The sequence below is a fragment of the Copadichromis virginalis genome, linkage group LG8, assembly GCF_057382275.1.
Source record: "Copadichromis virginalis isolate Kocher_CV1m ecotype Utaka linkage group LG8, C_Virginalis_male_GT1.1, whole genome shotgun sequence".
NCBI classification, from domain to species: Eukaryota; Metazoa; Chordata; class Actinopteri; order Cichliformes; family Cichlidae; genus Copadichromis; species Copadichromis virginalis.
The window spans coordinates 30,298,130-30,320,975 of NC_140625.1; the positions used below are offsets into that span (position 1 = coordinate 30,298,130).

Sequence of the window (22,846 nt, forward strand, 5' to 3'; positions counted from 1 at the left end):
GACTGCAGGAGTTCAGTGGTTTGTACTGATAAAGGACCGGAGACCATGTGTTCTAGCTGACAGGAAATTTGAATACTGATTTTTGCTGAGATATTTTTTTTTTTCTGTGGAGATAATAAAATGATATTTTGGTGGTATTTTCAGTAGAGCAGTGTTTGAGTCCTTAACCTGTTTACACTTCCTGTTTCTACCTGTCCAGGTGCGATATTTGAGGAGAATGCAGTGCAGGATGATCAGGTGTTCCAGCTCGCCGTGTCTGACCTCAGTCTGAACGACGACATCCTGCAGAGTGAGAAGATCACACACTCGATTAAACTCATCGCGCCCAACAACCCTTTCCAGGCGGTGCAGGAAGGTAAGGCCGCTGCTGCGTTTACGTCACGTGATGGCGGGAGTGTCAGATGATTTTCGACCGCAGTGCTTTCTGCAGTTTCCTGCTTTCCTTGCTTCTTACACTCCTGCCTTGGACTGTTAATCTTTAGATTGTGCGGGTGCCGCCTCTCGCTGAGGTATCCTCACAGCTAATGACCCAGGTATCAACCTCCTAAATGCTGTTTAAATCACGGCAGCTGCAGCCGCTCTGCCAGAGCTCTCAGAGGACGCTGTTTGTCTTTCATGCAGCTCCACAGAGCCCGTCCTTTGCCTCTTCTTTCCTGTTTCTCAGGGTTTCCTCTGAGATTCATTCTCTCCGTCTTCTCTCTCTCCCTCGCTGTTTTCCCTGCAGAGGAAGCTAGGGGGAAGCACTGAGCCCAGCTGCACAGACGGCCTCTCAGCTTTGAGAGGAGCTCGTGTGGCTGTGAACACATTTGTTTATGTGTACGCTCGTTGCTGCAGAAAAGGCCGTGATGATGTGGATGATGAAGCTTAGACTGGAGGATGCTGATTGTTTTGCTGCAGTTAATGACGATGATGTTGATGCTGGTGATGAGACGACTATTGTGACGATAATGGATATAACTGGTATTGATAATGATGCTGATGAATGTTACGATGGTGCTGATTATAATGTGAGTGTCGAGGATGAGGATCCCTGCAGTGATTAGGATGACGATGATTAAGGGGTATTAATATGTGCGGGGGGGGGGGGGGGTGACGCCGTCGCAGACACGAAAGAGGATGAAAGCGTGGTGCTTATGCTGGTATTGCCGTTCGAGGATGATGGTGATGATGCACTTGTTGCAGCCGGTGTTCATTTCGACACAATTTCTTTCTGAAAATATCTCAAGTTCAGCTTCGGTTTTCTTTATTTGCACCCACAGGTAGATCTGGTTTGCAGCAGGTAAGTCATCCATCCTCAAATGCACATTTTTCAAAGCGACACAAACAACAGATAAGTGTATTACAACACAGCGCTGGGGAAAATTGCTTCCACATCATGTAAGATATATAAAAGCTGCGATTTGTTCATCTGAGTGGTGGCTGCTGGAACAAAGCTGTTGTTATACTCTGAACCGCTCAGCACTTTGGGACTTAAAAGCTTTTGTCCAGATGGAAGAAACCAAATCTCAGCGGAGTTGGCAAACAGTGATGAAGTCCTGAAGTGAAACCGAATATCTGCTGTAGTCGTGCCGTGAACAGGGATGTTGGGTTAAGCTGTCCGATCAGCTGATCAGCTTCAGCATCTATTAATTTGACTGAATGAGTTTCTGCTCTTTACAGATGAGGATCCAAACTGTGACACTGAGAAAACAGGACAAAGCAGATTCAGTAGAAGCTCGATAGAATAAAAATGCATAAGCAATGCAAAGAGTTTCTAAGTTTACCTCCACAGACTCATACCAGACACATTTAGGTATGAAAATGATCCAACAGTACATGTAAGCACGGGTAAAATCCTGATTTTGTTCCAGTTGTGGCTGCTGTCAAAAATCAAGCCTCGTCTCGGTTGCTGCAGCTTGATTTGTATCAGAGTTAGTCGGGCCTCCATTGCTCAGTCACAGTAAGAGCGCAAGTTTAGCAGATTGTTTACGAACATTTTAAAATCCTTTTAGTTTTAAGTCTCGCAGGCCAGAGCGTAAAAGATGAAAGACGTGTGTTTCATCTTTTGCGCTCTGCGCTGTGACCGTGCAGCGCTTCAGCCCTGTTGTTGTGCTTTAAGTTTTATGATGTGAACGTTTCTGTCCGCACTTTCACATCGTCCATCATAACTTTGGGATGCATCAGCTCATTGCTGTGAGAAATGGACCTCGGTGCTCTGATGTGCGTGGTCTAACCTCCCACGCCTGAAAATCATGTCACAACAGCGTGCATTTGTCTCCGCTGCAAATTAACATCAGCGAAATCACTTTAGCGCCCGTCGCAGCGCTGGAAAGCAGGTGACTAGCTCAGATGGTGATGAACACCTTCACATTAATCAGCTGTAAGACTAGCTCGGATTTAATTGGTCACTTCCTCCAGAAAGCTCATCAGAGTCAGTCAGACCACACAGAACCGAGCTGTCACCTTAATTAGCTTTGTGTTTTCAAGTGGAACTTGAAAAATGTGGACTTCTTCCTTGTGTCAGGGAAACGAGGTGCAGTAGAGGTAAATATAATAGAGAAAATATGGCGTTGAACTTGTTCACTTGAAAGCCTGGACCAGAAGATTTGGATCAGGTGCAAACAGGTGTTTCAGAGGAGCTGCGGTAAAACTGTCAGTTTTGCTCCTGAAGATGGTTAACGGTGGAAAATGAGGGTAGATAAATCTCCCCAGGCTGCATACGCCCTGTAATTTTTAATTAACAGAAATCTAATTACAATATTAATAGCATTTTGATTGTGCTGTGAAGTGCACTCGTATTACTGAGTTGACACCACTCTCTCAGGCGGCACCTGATGCTAGCACGGTGATGGTGACTGGAAACAACAGCATGTTGACTTTTGACTCTTCTGTCACGGATGTAAATAAATCCTTTACAGCACAAAGGACTCCCTGAAGCAAAATGTCAAGTGGAAACAGCCCCGATTAAATCACCCTGAGAGCAGATGTTGGGAATTTGTTTGCACTGGATTTGTTCTTTCTGCACACCACAAGGTGGTGTTTGTAGGTGGTGCTGTGTCTATTCAGTCGTGGTGCACATCTCTGCTCTTGAATGCAATAAAAAATAATAAAGTTCCTCTTCTGCTTTTTGGCATCAGATTTTCTCGTGTTTGAGTTTGGCACCAAACTGGATTTTATTTCATTTCATTATTTAGTGCGCTTTGTTGTTTGTGCCAAAATATTCTCCTTTAGAAACATTAACCCTGCAGACAGAAAGTACAGTTTCCCAGTGTGAATGTTTAAATGATGAATAATTAATAAGTAAATAATTCCTGAGATTTCCATGCAGAGGTCTCAAATATAATGTGATGACCTCGTCATAATAATCAATATATGGAAAACAGGAGTCAGAGCTTGTTCAGTATTCAGTGAAAGTTTGGAAAGCTGAAAATATTCTCACTGAATCCTGCAGTCGAAATAATTCAGCCGTATGAAAACGTACTTTTAAACTTACAGGAACAAAACATTTTGATATTTATTGACATCATGTTCAGTGACTCAGACACACAGGAGAGCTCATTAGCATGATATCAGGTGGTGTGTCCTTGTGCATTTTAATGGCTGTGACATGGCGCGCATGAATATGTATGTGTGTGTTTGCATCAGTGCTGCCCTCTCAAAGGGCACGGAGTCGGGTCTCGAGTGGACGGGAGCCACTCACGTTTGTCTGAATCAGATCCGTGTCAGCTCAGCGTGAGACCTCCTGCTCTTTGTTAGAGACGACACAAACACTCATTTTATTTCCTCTGCCAGCTCATCTCATCCTCTGACCCGACAACAGCAGCACAGCAGAGAGCCGTGCTTACATCTGGGAGGAAGGCTTATTTATTAAAAATAAATGGATAATGGCAGTAGTAATAGTTTTAATAGTAGTAAAATCATCTATCATGCTGTACATGCATCTTGTTTTGTTTTCTAGATAACGGCCTAAATAGAAGCCAGAAGTATTAAATTAGATGATCTCTATCGTTTTTAGCTGAGACAACTGCAGGAAGTAAAGCATCTAAGGACAGGAAAATGAGGGAGGGGGGGCAAAGAAACCAGGGACATTAGAAACCGAGGGAGGGAGAAAGTAAAGAGGATGAGTGGGAGACGGGGGAATGATGGTTCAGATGAAGAACAATTAAAGAGGGACAAAAAGGAAGAAGGTATTATCAACACGTGTGTGTGTGTGTGTGTGTGCGTGTGTGTGTGTGTGTGTGTGTGTGTGTGTGTGAGAGAAAGTGGCGGGGGGTGGTCAGTGTAAGTTTTTGTGTTGTCAGCTGACTTAGAGCCCCGTCACCTTTATTATTTCTTCTCAGTTTGTGTGCGTTTGTCCTTTAATGTGTAAGATGAGACCTTTGGCCTTTCACGTGAGCCGGGTTTACTTCCTCACTTAATAAAAATATCCCTCTGAATAGAACCAGTCACACAATAGGAGAAACCCAGTGAGCCAGCATGTGTTGGCATCATGAAAGAGGAATAAAGGAAGACATCCGTGTGAATGTAAATGTACTTATTATATTTATCTCTCTACGTGTGATCAAACTACTATGATGTTATAAAACAAGCTGCGCAGTTCTACACATGCGGATCACTTTTTAAGCCTGTGCAACCTGTGAAGCTAGTGTCAGCTGTTACATTACGACTCCAGCCCTTCACCTTCTTGCTCCAAAAACCCTTCATAGCTGAAACGCTAATGGTGAAGCTTCAAAATGCGATCATCTTGTACCATCGATGGTAGTAGTGTAAGCTAACAGTCTTTGGTTTTCTGCCTCTGAATTCAGCAGCTTTTCTTAGCGTGTTTTTAACTTTGCCACAAAGTCAGTCAGAGTGAGTTCACTTTACAGGAACGTGCTTTCATTCTCGTCATGGCTGGTGTGGAAAACCTTTTCTTTACATCTGTGCTGTTTGCAGCTTGATGAGCGTCTGTCTGTGGTGACATCTGAGGTGCTCTCCCAGTGAGAGTGACTGGGAACAGGGAGAACCTAGCATGGCTGAAGACTCTCAGACGAAGCTGAAACTACAGCAAGTAAACTGGATGAATAATACCAGTTCATTATTTTCCCCACATTATGTCTGTTTTCACTCTAATATTGTCAGGTGCCAACAAATGACCAAATCCGAGGTTTTGGTACTGGATCCAAACTTTAGACAAACTTGATTTTTGGTAGATTGTTGCCAAACATGATCAGATTATCTGCTCATAGACTATGGAGTCGTCACATTACAAGAATGCGACTGATTGACAGAAGCAAAGTCTGAAATAGAAGTCCAATATTACAGAGAAGTATCTTCATGATCAAAACCTCACTGCTGTAGAGAAACTGTGAGAAAACGTCAGTGGATTTAAATGCAAGTATAAATCTATACATCCAACAAGACAACCCTCGGGCTCTCTCCCGTCGTGCATCCATCCATCCACTGCTCCTCTCATTAACTGCTCTTTCTCACAGAGATTGTCGTAATCAGCCTGTTTACTCTGATAGGAGCGGCTCTTCATCCGCACTCGCAGATACGCAACACTTTAATGCTATCGACAAACCCCCCCAAAGGAAAATCTCCCTGAATCCATCTGTCAAACCAATCCGCTCGGATTACACGCCTCGAGTTTTTCAACAAAGACGCCAAGACAGAGAGCTGTTTCTCCACCGACGCTAATCCTTTTAACTCGTATCAGCTGCGTTTTCACTGAAGACACCTCGTTATCCCGCACGCGTTTGGCTTTGGCAACGACGCGGCGGTGACGCCGGGCGGCCCGGGCCTCTCTGACCCGCCGTCTGTAATGTGATGAACTTTTCAATGCTGCTCACTAATTCTTTAATTGGCTTTTCAATTCAAACAAATTAGGCTAATTGTCTTATTATGATCTGTCCGACTCGGCTCAATAACTGTATAATTGGAAGAGAAATGACTCGACCTGGGAAGTCAGTGATGGAATTTGACGCTTGAGTTTGGCTTTATTCTCAGTTTTCTTCTGTATTGTTGTTTGCACTCGTTTCTCCGTTCACATATTTCTGTTTCCTGTTTGTCTGCACCCTTTCTCTTACTCAGTTTCTTTTTTTTAATTCTTCATTTAATGCTTCTTTGGTCTCGTTGGTTCTTAATTGCCTCTGAAGTCCTTTGTGCCTTTTACAGTTTTAATTATTTGTCTTCTATTGGGTGCTTCCTCTTTGCATTATTAAAGTTATTTTGTTATTATTATTTTTACAGTGCTTCTGTTCGTTGTGGTTACTCCTTAATGTCTCCTACTACAGCCAAACAGTTTTTTCAAACACGCCTCCTACACCAGCGGTCCCCGACTCCCGGAGCACGAACCGGTACCGGTCGATGAGCCGTTTGGTACTGGGCTGCGAGAGTTGAGGCTCAGGTGTGAAATTTATGGTTTTCAGGGGTTTTATCGTTAATAATAATAATAATAATAATAATAATGGATACTTTATTGATCCCCATGGGGAAATTACTTGTTTTTCTCTGCATTTGACCCATTCACTCAGTGAAGCAGTGGGCAGCCCACTAAGCAGGCGCCCGGGGAGCAGTGTGTAGGGACGGTACCTTGCTCAGGGGTACCTCAGGGTAGCCGTTAAGTGGATTTGAACCGCCGACCTTCCGATCATGGGGCGACCACTACTGAGCTATCCCTGCCCAACAACTTAACTCGGTTTCCCTGGGTCTTTTCCAGTGTTGTAGTTTTGTGTCTTATTTTGAAAGAAATATTTAGATGTTACCATAGCGACCAGAGAGCCTTAAGGGGCAGAGAGGAGGATGTTACTCTCAATGTTGTTGGCGCATTTCAGGAGGACGCTAATAAAGTTGCACAGCAAATTCCCGTTTATTATATTTACAGAATACCAGTTTTTGTCTTGGTCGTATCATTTTATTTAGTTGTATTTGTCTGCGACACCTTAACAGCTGTTCCAGGAAAATATTGCATTTCAGAACTTATATTAGTGACGCGTGGACACACACATGCTCTGTTGTCATAAACCGAAATTTGTTTACTTGCTTATTAACTTAGTTGCTTAGTTAAGGTGTGTGTGTGTGTGTGTGTGTGTCTGCCTGCATTGGTTTGAGTGGCAGCTCCTGCTGTTGGATCCCAGCAGACAAATTGGTCTCATCTGTCCCACAGCAGCAGGTTCACACTCAGCCAAGGTTGATCAAGATCAGACGTGTTAGCTTGTGTGCAGCAGGTGGGACTGTGATCAGAGAAACTGGGTTAAAAATGTAAATTGGTTTTATTCTCCATGTTTCTGTTGGATTTGGAGCAGGTTTTTGGAGCAGGTTTTTGCAGCCGTCTGTTGGCCGCTGAACTCCGCTGGTGAGTTCTGTCAGTTTCGATTCTTACAGCAGAGCACCGCCTCTCACCCGAGGTTGGATCATGTTCGTATTTGTGCTGTAAAAGGATCAGAACCAGCTCCTCTGCAGGTTCTGCTGAGCGGCTCTCCAGCTCACAGCAGATCCCTGAAGCAGAATAACTACAGTCGCCAGCTGCAGTGCAAGATGGAGGAGTTCATGCATGTCCAACTGTGGGAGGAGACGTTTCAGCAACACCTGAACATTAACAATGAGAAAAGATTGTTTGCAAATATGTTGCAGATGGCATAGAAAATTAAAACGGGGAAAATGCTTTTTTACTCGAGCACTGAGTGCTATACAACATGCCTCATTCACTCACATTTGTAGAAGCTACCTTCTATCTAATGAGCTTTCTCACATTCACACAATGAGGAACATCTGGAGGACCTTGGGTTTAGTATCTTGCACAAGGATACTTTAGCGTGCAAACTGGAGCAGCGGGGAATCAAACCACCAACCTTCTGATTAGTAGCTCTGCCTGCTGAGTTACAGTCACCGCACATACACGTGAGAGCCCATGACATTTGCTCAGGTCACTAGTATGAGCAGAGATGCTGATTGCGTTGGTTTTTAATGCGACTTTGTGAAATGGCACAAACAGAGTTAGAGGTGAGGTGGTTGGGTGTGTGCACAGGAGGGATGGTGGATTAGAGCTGCCAGAGGAAAAGACGAAGACCACAGAAGATTTGTGGATGTAGTGAAGGAGGACATGCTGAGGGTTGGTGTGACAGAGGAGGATGCTGGGATAGGAGGAGATGTAGGCAGATGATCCGCTGTGGCGACCCCTGAAACGAGCAGCCGTAAGTAGAAGCCTTAAACTGGTGCTATGGTCTGTAAGCTCACAGGCTGCTAAGTGCCAAGACTTTCTCTAGAATAGCTTGTTGTTTTTAACCCTATCTGATATTTTTGGATGAAATGGAAGGCCAGGCTGACACGCTGGACTTCAAAAAAGGTTTTGTGGCTTTATGTCAGCCAGCTTTCACAGTCTAGTGTGGAGGCAGCACAGTGATGGCCAAAGACACAGAATGTAACGACTGCATGTCACTGTATCGACCATGTATTGTGCTATCCATGGTTACAATGCATGCATAACAATAGTTAAAGCATGCATGAGGACTGAGCACTGCATGAAGTCTGCATTGTGCCTAACATAAAGCAGAGTTAAAGGGTATGCACACAGCCTGGAAACATAAGCAGCAGGAGCAAATTGTTAGGTATGCATGCTGCAGTGAAGGCATCTGACAGGGACAAGCATAACCTATAAGCATGCACGATAATTCTTCAAAATTGCTTAAAAAAAATCTTTTTCTAGCCGTAGCATTCGCCCCGGTGTTTACGGCCTGAAACATGTTGTCTGTAATACAATATTTAACATCTGAAGCCAAGCCGGCAGCATTTTCTCGAAGATAACTCGGCCCCTAAAGGATGATGTAAGCTGTGTTTTCATGTCATGCACTCAGCATCTGTGCTAACTTCTCACGCTCGTTGCATCTTGCTGTTGATAAGTATGGATCTACAATGCCGCTAATCTGAACTGTCAATTCACTCTGTGGTCTCTGTGCATCCAGACCAACAGCTCTGATGTTTGCTGTTTTTCTAAGCCAGACAGCAGTCGGTAATCACTTCACTCTCTGATCCGTCCTTGTTAGATGTCAGTGATCCAGCAACAAGGGGATTTGAAGGCCAGACCTACTTTTTTAAACTGTAGCCCCCAGTAGATGCACTGAGCTTTAATTATGGCAATAACATCGTTACATTTACTGTGTTAATTTAACCTTATTTATTCTGCATGTGTGGGGTTGGACCAGCACATTATTACCTTTTATTCGCTCACCTCAAGGTTTATGCAGCTGCTGATTGACGCTACAGATAAAATGCTACCGTTTGTGTGCCAAAACGTGGTCTGAGCAGATGCCTGTCGTCCAGAATTGTTCAAATTTGGAGAATAACATTTTCACTGGTTGATTCCAACTTGGTTTGGTTGTAACCATGTACGTCTGTGTAGGTTCTCAGTCATTCAGGTCATGTAATCTAAGGAGCTTGGAAAGAAACGCTGCTGGATTCCTGTAGGTTTCTTGAAGACTTTTAATCTGAGAAGCTTCTTCAGTTCTAAAATCAAATGCTGGAGAGTCCCAGGTATTCAAGCCCTAGTGGGAGTGTCCCATAAGAGGGTCGTTGACCCACTTGCCTGACCACATGAGCCAAGGTGTGTAAAAGGGTGTGGGTTTCAGGTGAAACCATTGTCAGACCTTGCCTCACCCTATCATGTGACTTATTGAGATCAACTGACCCAAGATGTGACTGAGACGTTAAGGTATCTGGGAATGATCTCAAAACTGCATCATAGCTCTCAGATAGTTGGTGTCATAAGCCCCGCCCTCTGTTCAAAGACGCTCGTTCACAGTGGTCATAGATGCCTTCTTTCACTCCTTTTTCAAACCATCCGTCTTCTCTATGCAAAATGTGAACATTGGCATTCTCGAAAGAGTGACCTTTGACCTTTAGATGCAGATGGACCACTGAGTCTTGACCGGCAGAGGTGGCTCTTCCATCCATTTATGAAGTGGCTCTCCAATGTAGAGGTCTGAGCATTCCTCTCTGCGTGTACAGCATACACTACGTTGTTTAGCTTGTGTTTGGGATGACCCAGTTTGTCTGAGTGTGTGGCTCGGTCTGAGGTACACTGGGATGTCGTGCTTGGGGAAGATGCTGTCTGATAAACCTGCTACATAAGGGATGTCAGTGTTGTTCTGTTTCTCCCTAGTTGGTGTCTGAACTCGTTTACTGTGCATCTTTGGTGGTTTGATGAAAGCCCAGTTGGGATAACCAGCTTTCTTTACGTGTGGGTGTGTTTTTCCCTTCAGGCATTTTCTGCCCGGTGTTGTAGGGCCCCGATTACTCCAAGTTTGTGTACTGGAGGGTGATGGGAATGAAAGCGCAGGTACTGGTCTGTGTTTGTGGGCTTCAGGTAAACTGTTGAGGCTTCCATTCACAGCACACACGCACAGTCCAGAAATGGCAAACTGTTATACTTTGGGTCTTCACTGGTGAACTTTGTTTCTATCCACTGAGTTTATGTAAACAGTGAAGGCTTCTACTTCTTCAGTTCTGAAGAAGGTGTGATTCTTGTACTTGTACCAGTGGCTATAGGTGCTGTCCCTGTGAAAGAGCCAAGAGCCTCACTTTCCACTTTGTCCATGCAAAGGTTGGCTACGATGGGTGACACCGGGGAGCCCATGGCACATCCATGTTTTTGTCTGTGGAAACCTTCGTTGTATTTAAAATATAAGGTGGTAAATCAGAGGTCTAACAGTGTGCAGATCTGATCAGGGGTGAGGCTGGTTCAGTTTTCTAAGGAGCTGTCTTGTTGTTGTTGTTGTTGTTGTTTGACAGTCTCCACTCCTCAGTTGTAGGTATGCAAGTGAAGAGTGAGACCAGTGAAAAATAATGAATACCCAAACGGTAGGAACACCAGAGTTTTACACCAACTCTAAAAATACTTTTTAAGTCAGAATTTCAGAAATGTTCTCATCTTCCATGTTGTATTGAGGAGGTGGCGTGATACCAAGAGGCAAGATTGAAGATGAGGAAGGATGGAAAAAATCCACAAGGACAGTGATTTGAAGCTGAGGCCCAAGGCCGAGCTGCAATTCCTCCTTCACTGCCTCCCACACATGGCCGTGGTTAACGGTTGCAACGTTTGTTAGCTGTCTGAGCACCTCAGATAGTGTTTATGTAACTTTACCCTCTTTTTAAGGATTTTCTTTTTTAAAAAGGCTAACGCTGTAATAACTAAATGATTACTTAATTAACAGTTGCCAAAGAATGTCATCAGTGATTAGCTGACTCTGTGTTAGGCTGTCACAGAGTCTAAGAAAGAGGAAAAATTCTCCACCCAAGTCATCAAAAGTACAACAGCCCTTCACACTGAAGCCTTTTAACCAGCAGTGTGATAGAAATGTAATTCTAAGGGGGGACATTTTTTACAAAATAGTGTTTTGGGGCAATGAGCAAACTTCTCAAGTAGTTTTTTTTTTTTTTCCAAAAATTGACAAGCAGTTCCAAACATCCATTTTTCATGTCCCTGTAGAGAACTGAAATTTAGATAATGGTACAAAATAGCTTCACAAATAAAAGCCAGAGACAAGTGTCTCAGAAAACACACGACGGCTCATCTGACCAGGGAATGCCTCGGGATCCTCCAGGAGGAACAGGAAACTGTTATGATTTGAAATAGTCTGCTGCAGACTTCAGAAGTGGAAGATAATGGATCATCCATTTGGATTTTATTAACGCATAAAGTTTGGTGCAGGGCTACTTGGTGCTGATGCAGAAAGCTGGAGCTGCTCTTCAACTCACCTAAGTTTGGTCACTGAACTCCAACTCTGCATGATTTGTCATCTGGATGCTTTTTGGAAGATTTATGTGACACATATTGAGAATTCTGAAGTTCTGCAAATGTAATAAATTCTTTATTCTATTTGCAATAATTTGCAAGGAAGGATCCAAACACGACACCCTCAGACAGTCAGAATAGAGGAAAACCCCAAAAATTAACACGTTCTGACAAAGACTGGAGGAAACTGGAGCTACACGCACACACGTCAGGTATTCAAATCGTGTGGGGACATCTAATTGACATATTGCTTCCCCAGCCCCTTACCCTAACCATGAAAAATGAATGCCTGACCCCGACCCTAATCCTAAACCTAACTCAGTTGTAACCCTGACAGTAAAACCACATTTTGAGTCTCAAAAATGCCTTCAAATTTGTGGGGACTGGGATTTTGGTCCCCAAAAGTAAAGTAAACTTCTGATTTTTGGTCCCCACAAAGATATGAATGCACGTACACGCACAAAATCAGGACTAATCATGAGTGGGAAACTTTAAACAAGATAAAAGAAACGAATCGAGGTCAACGAGAAAAGGGAAGTAAAACTGATTTGATATACAAACACAAAAACTAGAATAAAGTCAAAGTAATTTAGACTGAATTATGCTGTGTATCATGAACACATTTAAAATGTTGTACAGTAACCGCAGCTATAATTTTAGAGTATGAAGTGTGTGATCTACATAAAATCCTCCTCCTTGTTTTTTCATGTAAAAATATCACTGCACTGTTTTATTATGCAATAGATTTTCCTGCAGGAGAGCACATATTAGGCACAAAAGTCTATAAGAATGCTTTTACTGACCTTATTCATTAGATCGATTACCCATAACGTGACTGAGCTATATTAAATACAGGTTTTTTTGCCATTCTTTCCTACTGTGAGATTCACAGCAGGATGGTGACTATTTTTTCTTCTCCCACGAAGGAGCTCACACTGGCTTCATGTCACCTTACCATAATAACAGTTTGAGAGAGGATAATGCTTTAGCAGTATTCGGTTTACTCTCAGTAGACTTTCTGCACGGGGAAAAGCCAGATGTGGTCACAGAGCAAGTCTCGCTTCTGTGGTGGCAAAAAGCGTTTTCAAGTTCATGCATACTGATGAGCTCGGCTGGATAACACGAGGAGGCTGACATTTAAAACAAAAGGTGCTCACGTCAGATCTTTCTCTTTTAAAGCCAATCTGAAGGAGAAGATACCCACGATGTTAAAGAGATCATCTAAAGTTCCCCGAAGGTCGTTTGATGTAGTTAATACCGTTTTTGATAATGTTATCAAAAGCGTCCTGCGGTTCCATGACACGGAAATCCTTTTAAACTCTTGACAATGCTGTGCGATAATTTTTTTTTTTTTTTAAAGCTTTTTTTTGTCATCAGTGTTAAATTTGAATTTAAAGCCAACGCCCACTAAAAACACAGCACATAAAACCAGAGGTGAATATTTCATAAACGTTAATGCGTTTCTCATTTAAACTATAACAGGTTTGTATGCAAAGGTCTTAAAATGGGCCATAAATCCTTTTCTAGCCTGTAATGGCTCCACTTTGATTCTAACAATCATTTTGTGGGAGATGGAGACACGTTTACAGCAGCCGAAATCTCATTTATGGAATGAAAGTCGTCAAAGTGAACAGAGCCATTCCAGCAGTTAGTTCTGTCTCCGAAAACACAGCCCAAGAGAAACCGAAGGCTTCCGCAGAAACACCCAAACTGGCTTCATTAGCATTCCGTGCTCTGCTTTCACATGGCAATTACTCACCATTAGCTTGTTTTTGTAGTTTATCAATGGCACAATATAATAACAGCTAAATTATCCTTGATTCAAAGTGCCATCTGTTTATTCTGTGATGGAGGCTTTTACTCTGCAGCTAGCTGGTTGTTATTAATCTCCAGGGACTCCTCAAGAGTCAGATCTGCAACTTGCCCTCCCCTGAGTGAGTTCGACTTTCTGCAGGGCGAGAAAGCAAGTAAAGAACGGATGATGTCGCTCGGCTGCTTGCATCCTGTCAGTTTGTCTCCGTTTTGGCTGAACTTCTTTCTGCCTACCTCTGTTTCCCCCTCTTTCTCCTAAAGCTCAATCAAACCTGTCAACCTCCTTGCTTCTGCAGTTTGTCACGCCCCTTCACTCTCACTGTATTTGCAGAGATTTCAGCTCACATTTGGGAAGAGTGCCCTAAAATCTGTTTCCTGATGTCTTACTCCTGCAGTTATCGGTTTGATTGTGTTGTAGATTTGGCCACAAATTTGCTCTTTTTGCATAGAAACACAGGACCGGGCTAACCCACCTGCTATCTTAGCCTCGTTCAGCTAAAGCTAACTCTACACCAGTTGAAAAAACTACTGCCAACAGGCATCCATCAGACTTTAGCACAGATATATTCTGAGTTCTGGGTATGAATGCAAACATGTACCCTTTATTCAGTTATTAGAAGTTTGTGCAATGGAAAGTAGTTAGTGGATTCATCCCTCAACATCCCCCAGGCCACTGGCAACCCAGCTAGGGTTTGATATTGGTTGTATACTAGGGTTGGACGATATGTAAAAATTTTCCAACCAACAATTGTCAGTCCAATAATCAACGATGGGCAATATATTCGTGCATGCGCAGACTTTTTGATGGGCGGAGCAATGTAATCATGCACTGACTGATTTGTGCGTTTACAACACAGAAGAAGTCCAAACATAGATGAACGAACTTTCCCCCCCAAAAATTAACACGTTGATGCGGTGTTGAATGCGATTACGATTTTTAACTCAACCCATCTAGAGCGCACAATGAACAAACTTTGAACCAACAGCCAGAGACATTTCTGGGATTTTGAGTCAGTCTGCGCTCCAGATGGGTTAATTGTTAATCGTGTTAGTCGTGATGATGACGCGTTAACGCTGACAGCACTAAAAAAATTAAGTCACCAATTTGGGATTTCTTTGGCTTTAAACCAAATATAAAAGAGGTAAACCTAAGGATGTAACCAAAGCGGTGTGCTGCTTGTGCAGACGTATAGTGTGAGCAAAGTACTCAAACACGACTAACTTGCATGAGCATGCACGTGTCCACTATCTGGCTGAGTATGCTAGGCTATCACCAGCTTCTGCAGCTCCATCAACAAGCATATGGGCGCACTCTGAGGTGGGGGCATTTGCTCGCAGATGAAGAGGGTGTTTCTGTTGACTGCTTCTATTAGCTCCATCATTATTAGCAAACTTACTCATGGGTGAATAAATAAATCACCCTTGAAACAACAATTGACGATTGGACGAATATATTGGAGCCCATCTCCCAACCCTATTTAGGTGTTTTTTAAAATAAAATAAAAAAAGTCTTGATGCATCAAAAGGAAGTGAAAAATACAAGTCAAAAGACTGATAGGAGGTAAAAATCATGTCACATGACCAACCAGAAAGCCGTAAACACTAAATGCACACGTTTTCATAAAGTCAGTGGATTCCATACTGACAGCACTCGACAGTGACGAGCTTAAAAGGAGTCAGTCAGCTGCTGAGTAGAAGCTGCACGTTCAAGTAAAACCCAAAAGAAAAATATTAGAAATGGTCCTCTTGACTTTTTCTTGAATGAATAATGAATGGGGTTCGACTTCATCCATGTTTTATGTCTGTTTGAGCTTCAAGCTCCCAAAATGCCAGTTTCTTTGATACTTACACAAATCTTTTCATGACACCACATTGTGAATACACTTATTTTCCCACATAGCTTCTCATGTTTTATTGTGCAGATTCTTTGTAAATGGGCCTCTCCATTATCTCCGCGTGGTTCCTCCTCCAGTCTGTGACTACAGTTTGGTCCAATACCATTGCTCCATAAACTCTGTTCTGTCAGTAGCAATAGCCATAATGGCCTGTCCTAAACTGCCCAACTCACTCATACGTGGGGAATTTACATCAAGCCGCCGTAAGACCGCAGGATCTGCAATGGGCTCATATTTTCTGTTCGTCAAAGCTAACTGGAGATGGGCTGACAGCAGTAAGAGCTTCAGTGGTATCATAGATCAGTAGTGGGCCATCTGCTTGTCATTTCTGATTGGGGACATAAATGTAACGCTCTGTCTTTTAAAGTCACCGGTGACCGAGGATATTCAGATGGGAATGTCCAGGAGTTTGTACAGAGGTGAGGAAAGAAAGCAACGCTGCCAAATGGGGATTATACATTTTTCCTTTTAATTCTACTTGAGTTAGTTGATCTGTCCCGGCTCTGTGAACCACAGCTCATTGTTCTCACTTCACACATGCAGCTACTAAACACTTGAACTAATTAAATGGGCTTAATTTGCCAAATTTCTACAGCAGGCACAATTGGGTTTAATACTGTGATGGCCGGGGCCACTCAAAGTGTTAACAAGCTAGGATCAAAACCACAATTGCCTTATTTAAAACAGCAGCCACCCAGCTGGCATATAATATCTGTAGGCGATGAAAGGCAGGGGAGACGACGTGGTGGTGGAGGTGGTGGTGCTACGGTTGGTGGTGCTGGCAGTGAGGAACTGTAAGGGTGAGACTGTTAGAAAAATAATGAGCTGCGTGGGTTGTCTGTGTAACAGCTGCTGATACAATGCATCCTTTCCACAGCTTAATTGGCACATAACAATACTGTAGGGGCCCAACTTTGCCCAAAAGCACTGTTTTAAAGTATAGGTACATCTTTCCAAAGCCTGTCTGAAGTTTCCATTACCACCCACTGTGGGTTCGTTAGATAGGTGGGTTAACTTGAAACTAATTTTCTGATGGATTTGAAGTGTACAAAGTAAGGATGCGGTGATGTTTGTGGAGCAAGTCACAGCGGTGCCGTGGCTCGTCACTGGGTCCTCGAAGGTGCTGCCGCTGTGCCCTTGAAAATAGAAGCAACACAGCATTGCATGTCGGACCAGATGGACTGTGAATCAGAAGGGTGTGAATGACAGATCCTGGGGAGCCCTGCCATCACAGTACCTGCAGACATGTCTTAGTGCCAGATCACAGGACACCTTCAGAGGTCGTGTTGTGTAGGGGCCTCAGGAATTATTCATTTTCTCTTTGATGTGAACGGTTTTCAGTTTAGCTGTTGGTTACTTAGTAACAGCTGCCTTTTTGGCTTTAGTGGGAATTATACAAATGATGAATATTATTGAAGCAGATCTCCAAAATCTGAGGTGAAGCAGGGCAACGTCGTGGTGTTGTGTGACTGTGAAGAATGAAAGTACAAACGCTGTTACTTACACCTTTGGAAACACTGGGCTTTAACCTCTAGGTGCCACGAATATTGCTTTTTAAAGGTGTTTTTACATTTTGCTGTAATCGCAGCAACCTTTCACCTGCGTAGGCTCTGCAAACACACATGGACTTGTTACTAGAAAGTGCCTTGAGCAGGACCAGAAGGGTATTTTCTAAATCTTGTAAGCCGCACCAGGGACTAAAGCTGTGTAACTCGGTCCACCCAGCTCAGGGACTGTCTCGCGTTTGAGATGAAGGCAGTGAGAATCTCATGATGGGACACAAAATATTCCAATAAATAAATAAAAAGCTTACGTCATGCTCTGTAACTGGCTGCTGGCTTGCTGCACAGTCATTTTACAGTCTGGTGATTATTACTTGGCCTGCCAGAAGGATTTGTTTTGATTCCAGCAGAAACACCCAGTTCATTTATTTGGATGGTGGACCGTCTTTATTTACAGTGATGACACGCTCTTCTGCTTCCCAGCGGGAGGGAAGGGCTTCGTGGGGGGAGTGGATCAGAGGCCCACGATGCTTCTGACAGATCTGCTCTGGCACAAACATGACAGATGAGATTTACAGAGTGGTTTGCTGCGATTTTTCAAGCATCTGGATTTAACACTGCTGAAGGGGGTTGAGTGGATGGTGGCGGTGAGGGACTTGGAAATTGGTTTGACTTTAACTCTGTGGTGTAGGAGATTGCAGATAAAGAGTTTGTTTGATGTTTTGTTTTCTGAGACTTGGCTCACTTTAGAAGAAAGCACATCTCTGTTCTTGTGTTGATACACTTCATGTCCTCGTTGTTTGCCTTGCAGCCTCTCTTTGCCACATGGAGATGAAAATGCTCTGGGCGGATAGGTAGATGAGGTTGAGGTCATTTCCTGTCTCTTTCAGACATTTTTAGCAACCAGTGTGGCAAACTGATAAGAGCCCCAGCCGGACCTGTCTTGACATACTAAAGAAAGACGTCAAAGTGTTACAGCTGGAGCTCAAGATATCAACAAAGAACATACAAAGCAACACATCACCTCATCTGGGCTTCAAACAGTCAGGTAACCATCTGGAGCTTAATTCTAAAAGATGTAATGAATTTTTTTTTGGCATTTATGGTTTATTTGCAGCACTGTTCTGTTGGACTGAAGTATTTAAACTACAGTACATGAGGAATTCAAGTTATTCTTTCGAATGAAGAAGCAAAATTAAATATAAAATACAAGTGTTACCAATCGGCATGTTATATTCTCAGTTATTTATCCAGTTATTAGGCCTGTGAGACGCAGATGAATAGTAAAATATAACAGTCAGAAATCCTCCCAACAGAAGCCAGATTACAAAAGATTTTTTTTGGTAATCGACTCCTCGAGTTCTGTCAAGTGAGTAATTATTAATCAACTAATTGATTCTGCTTTAGTCGGATGGAACCTGCCAGATGTTGTAATTGTAGCTCTGTCAAACGAGATATTCACCATTTGCAGATTTGGAAGCACCACTGGATACATTTATAGAACATAAATAGTGACATCACATAAAGTAGTGGAAGTGAGTTTTTACATGGTTCTTATGTGCAGGAATAGAGGATGAGTGTCTGACACACACACGTCCATCTGCCAGTATCAAAGTATTTAAGTACTTTAAACATACAGAAACTCAGACGTGCTCTTTGAAGCCTTGAGATCAGGACCTGTCTTAGATGTACTCCACCTCTTGTCGCTGGGAAGGCTCCAGCTCTCCTTGACCCTGAACTAGATCAGCTGAAGATGGATGATCAGGAAGTAGATCAGAGTAGAGAAAAGAGACACAAAATTTCTCTGAATGTGATTAAAACAAAGAATTTTGACTCTGAGACACATCATGGTGAAAGTGTGGGCATGTACACTGAGTCACATGATATCACAACAGTAAGCTTCATTCAGATAAAGGTTCATCATCATCATCTTTATTTATGAAAGAAGAGTATGACTCTACACAATGATGACCTGTATTAGTGTTTCTCAGCTAGCTAGTCCAAACGGCGTGCACTCAAAGATGTTCTGGGGATGAATAATTGTGTCTTCTGAAATGATCATTTTTAGTGACTCGGCAGAATCAGGTGATGCAACAGTCCTACCAGGTCTGAGATGAGCCACCGCGCCGTCCTTCCTGCCCAGGGCGCTTTCGTTTGTGTTTACGAGATCCTCTGTGAGAAACATCGAGAAAGAGAATGAGATGAAAGCGATTAAGCCTTGAAGAATACACTGTAAGAATTACCTCGCCGCTTAGCTATTGCCGCAGCTTTGCAGGCAAGTGCTTCCAATTATCCAGAACATGCCCCGCTGGTTAAACAGTGCAATTATCAGCAAGATGGAGTCATCACCTCAGCGAGGCTCGGACGGCGCGGTCCCGGTCGCCCCGCGTTCTTCTGATTTATTAACCTCTCAGAGGCAGGAGCAAACAGCCGAGGTGGATGTTCATGAATCATTGTTGGTAGAAGCCCCCCGAAGAGCACAAGTGTTACTGCGGTACAGCAAAACACATTTTAAAAGTCATTTACTTTGAATGGCTTTAATACTGAGGCGACACAGCGTAACACGCCATCGCTTATATACAGAAGACAATAAATGCAAGTGAAGCAATAACTATCCAGACAGCACGACGCACGCAGAGGAACTGATGGAGAGCGGGGAACAAACAAACAGCAGCATCAGACAGATGAGTGAAAAACAGGAATATACACGGCTCCATTTCTGAGAAAGAAATGGGGAAAGTGCAGTAAGGGCATTATTATATACAAACTTGCATTTCTTAACTTGACAGCAGTCTTATATCTGTCACACATGATACATAACACATACTCGTCTGTACCATTTTACATCATTCTGAGCAGCTGTAGAGTTGCTGATCAAAGTGGTGTACAGCAGCCGCCCCCAACCCGGTACCGGTCCGTGAGTCGATTGGTACCGGGCGTTTTTATCGTTAACTCGGTTTCCCTGGGTCTTTTCCAGGGTTGTAGCTGTGTGTCTTATTACGAGTTACCATAGCGACCAGAGAGCATTAAGGGGCAGAGAGGAGGATGTTACTCTCAGTGTTGTTGGCGCATTTCAGGAGGACGCTGCTAATAAAGTTACAGTGAATTCTCGTTTATTATTATATTTACAGAATGCCACAGTTTTTGTCTCGGTCATATCGTTTTATTTAGTTGTATTTGTCTGCGACACCTCAAAGGCCGGGCCGTGAAAATATTGTCTGACGTTAAACCGGTCCGACTAACAGTCGCAAAATCAGCAACAAATATTTATATGAATCAAATAAAGCAAAGTAAAGAGGACTTTCTGGATAATAAAAGTCGGGGAAATCTGGTAAGTAGTAACAAAATACTAGAGGGTAGATCCAGGGTAATCCTGCTACAAAGTCTAAAGGCACACATGGTTTAGTGGTTAGCATCCACCTGTAAATCAAAGCAGCTACACCCTAACTCTTCTCTAAATTTGTCCCCAACACCAACTTAAATCCTGAGCAGGGAGACATTTTGGGAGGCTGTGGGGACTGACTCAGTATTTGTATTTGGACAGCAGCATAACTACACACTGAAATGACTCATTGGTCAACTGTCCAGTTACTTCTGAGCATGCATTAAACATGTGCAGCTCATTGGGGTTTAATTACTTCTGTTAAACCCCTTTGATTAAAACTGAAAGTCTGCATTTAATCGCATCTCGATCGCTTTGTTCCGGAGCTCTTGGGACGGTGTGTAGAAGCAAAGTGAAAAGTTCACTCACAGTGAACCCACATGAACGCCACAGAATCACCGTCGGTCCGGGGAAAGTCCTGCTCTCAGCTGTCAAAGCCTTTTAATGGTGGTCCTGAGATTTCAGCTGAATCATTTATGACTTCACCGTGTCCACACCGAGCCAAGTAAGCAAGAAAGCATAATGTTTGCTCTGTTTTTGCTCCCGCAAACAGCCGACCCTTTCAGCAATCATCTGCAGAGCTCAGGCCTCTTTCTAATTTGCAGCTTTTTGAAAACTGTGACTTCTGCTCGTCATGACTATGAAACACACATGAAATGTCCGTTTCTGTGCTGCCTGGAGAATGATCTGAAAATGCTTGTCTGGGCTTTCCTTATCCATTAGTGGCTTTAGATGGCAGAGTGTGGTCACCATCTTTTCCTTCAGCCCATGACCGTCTCATTATTCCTCCTCTTCTAGTATGCCTCCTTTGTGAATCTCTCATCTGCCTCTCCCTCCCCCGTTTTCCCTCTTTTGCCCCTCACTCTTTTCTCCCCCTTTCCTCTCCCACCGGATTTCTCTGTGTCGCTCTCGCTGCAGGAACTCTTTGCTTCATATAAATGAGCTGCTCATTAGTAAAGCAAAGAGGCGATCAGCCAGCCAGCCTCCTGCCTCCTGCAGCCAGTCGTACACTTCGCTCTCTCACCCGCTCTCTTCCTCTTGTGCTTTCTCATACTCTTTCCCACACTCGCAGTGCGACTTTATTTGCATGATGAGCAGACAATTGATATGCCGAGGTGCACGGGGATCTTTCCAGAGAATCCGGAGACATAACAAACCTTTCAGAGTCGCTCGCATTATTGCCTGTCCCAGCAGCATTATTGGGCGGGTATTCTCAAAGGGTTCACCCAAACAAGTTTTTTCAATTACTTCGAGTCATCTGTAGCTTTATGGATGTGCATACAAACACAAGAGACCATAGACTGACTGTATCTGTTCTGCTTGCCAAGTGCACATCATTATTTTCCCCGTCTCTTATTTCTATCTTTGAATGGTACCACTCATTTGTTAAAGTTAACATTGTTAACACTGAACAACAGTGGAGCCATTTGGGGTAAAAAATATTTAATCCCTTTAAATCTGAAGGACAGGCAGGAAAAATATGCACCGTAAAAAAAATGACTCTTTAATCAATAATGGGCAGCACTGTGCTCATAAACCTTGAAGTGAATAACTGTAAAGAGCCTGAAGTGATATTTAGCTCAATTCTAACAGAGCTTGTGTAGGTCAGCAAACTTTTTTTCAATGATGAACTTGTTGAACTAAAAAAAATGATTTCACAATAAAACTCAAACTAAACTTAAAGCTCACAAGTTGACAGAGAAAAGAAACAGAGTTTTGGAAATTTACAAAATTAAACTGGATAAATCTGAGGAAAAATATAAATTCACAGAAAAAGAAACAAGGAGAATAACTAAAAAAACAAAACAAAAAAACACTTCTGAGAAAAATAAACATCCATTAATCACTGATCATTAAAAACCTGGAATATTTGTTCTATGACTACATATACATGGCTATGGAGGCCCGTTTCCGCCACTGAAAAAAACAACAACTTATTAACTCAAAATTTTGAGAAAGAGAAAATGACATCATTCATGTAGATTACTGCTAAGAGTTGCTTTTCTCAAAAGTCAATGAGCCGAAATTTCGAGTTATGGATACTTTTTTTTTTTTTTTTTTTTTTTTTTTAAGTGGCAGAAACTGGCTTCCATACATATGATTTAAAATAAAAAGTACAAAAATTCTTTCACATGGTGTAAAAACACTGGTTGCTGGAATATTTCATCATTGGCAGGGAAAAAACAACTTTAGGAGAAAAACATTAAAATATTTAGAGTAAAAAAAACTCCCTAATGTAGAATCTCCTGAATTTCCATTTTTAAAAAGTAAATATGGTAAAATGCAGACAATTTTCCTTCAATTCATCTCTAACACTGAGCACCTTACATGTTGCTGACACTACATCACTGCGTATATAGAATTAATTTTTAGCGGCCCTGATGTGGGTGGATGAATATTGCCTCCACCCTCATGTAGTCACTCTGTCACCCTCACATGCTGCAGATGTTAAAGGTTCCTGCTAATTTTGCCGTGAGGCAGACGGTAGGCTGGTGCACTCGAAACC

At 42.8% G+C, this 22,846-nt stretch overlaps 1 protein-coding gene across 2 annotated transcripts in view; it reads left to right on the plus strand.

Annotated features, from left to right (window-relative positions):
• Positions 1-22,846, plus strand: part of grid1b (glutamate receptor, ionotropic, delta 1b) — a 627,414-nt gene that overhangs the window by 17,807 nt on the left and 586,761 nt on the right. For both annotated transcript variants that reach the window (XM_085467070.1, XM_085467071.1), the window contains exon 2: positions 200-355. In XM_085467070.1, the coding sequence (XP_085323196.1) occupies positions 200-355 (156 nt within the window). The remainder of the gene's footprint in view (positions 1-199; positions 356-22,846) is intronic.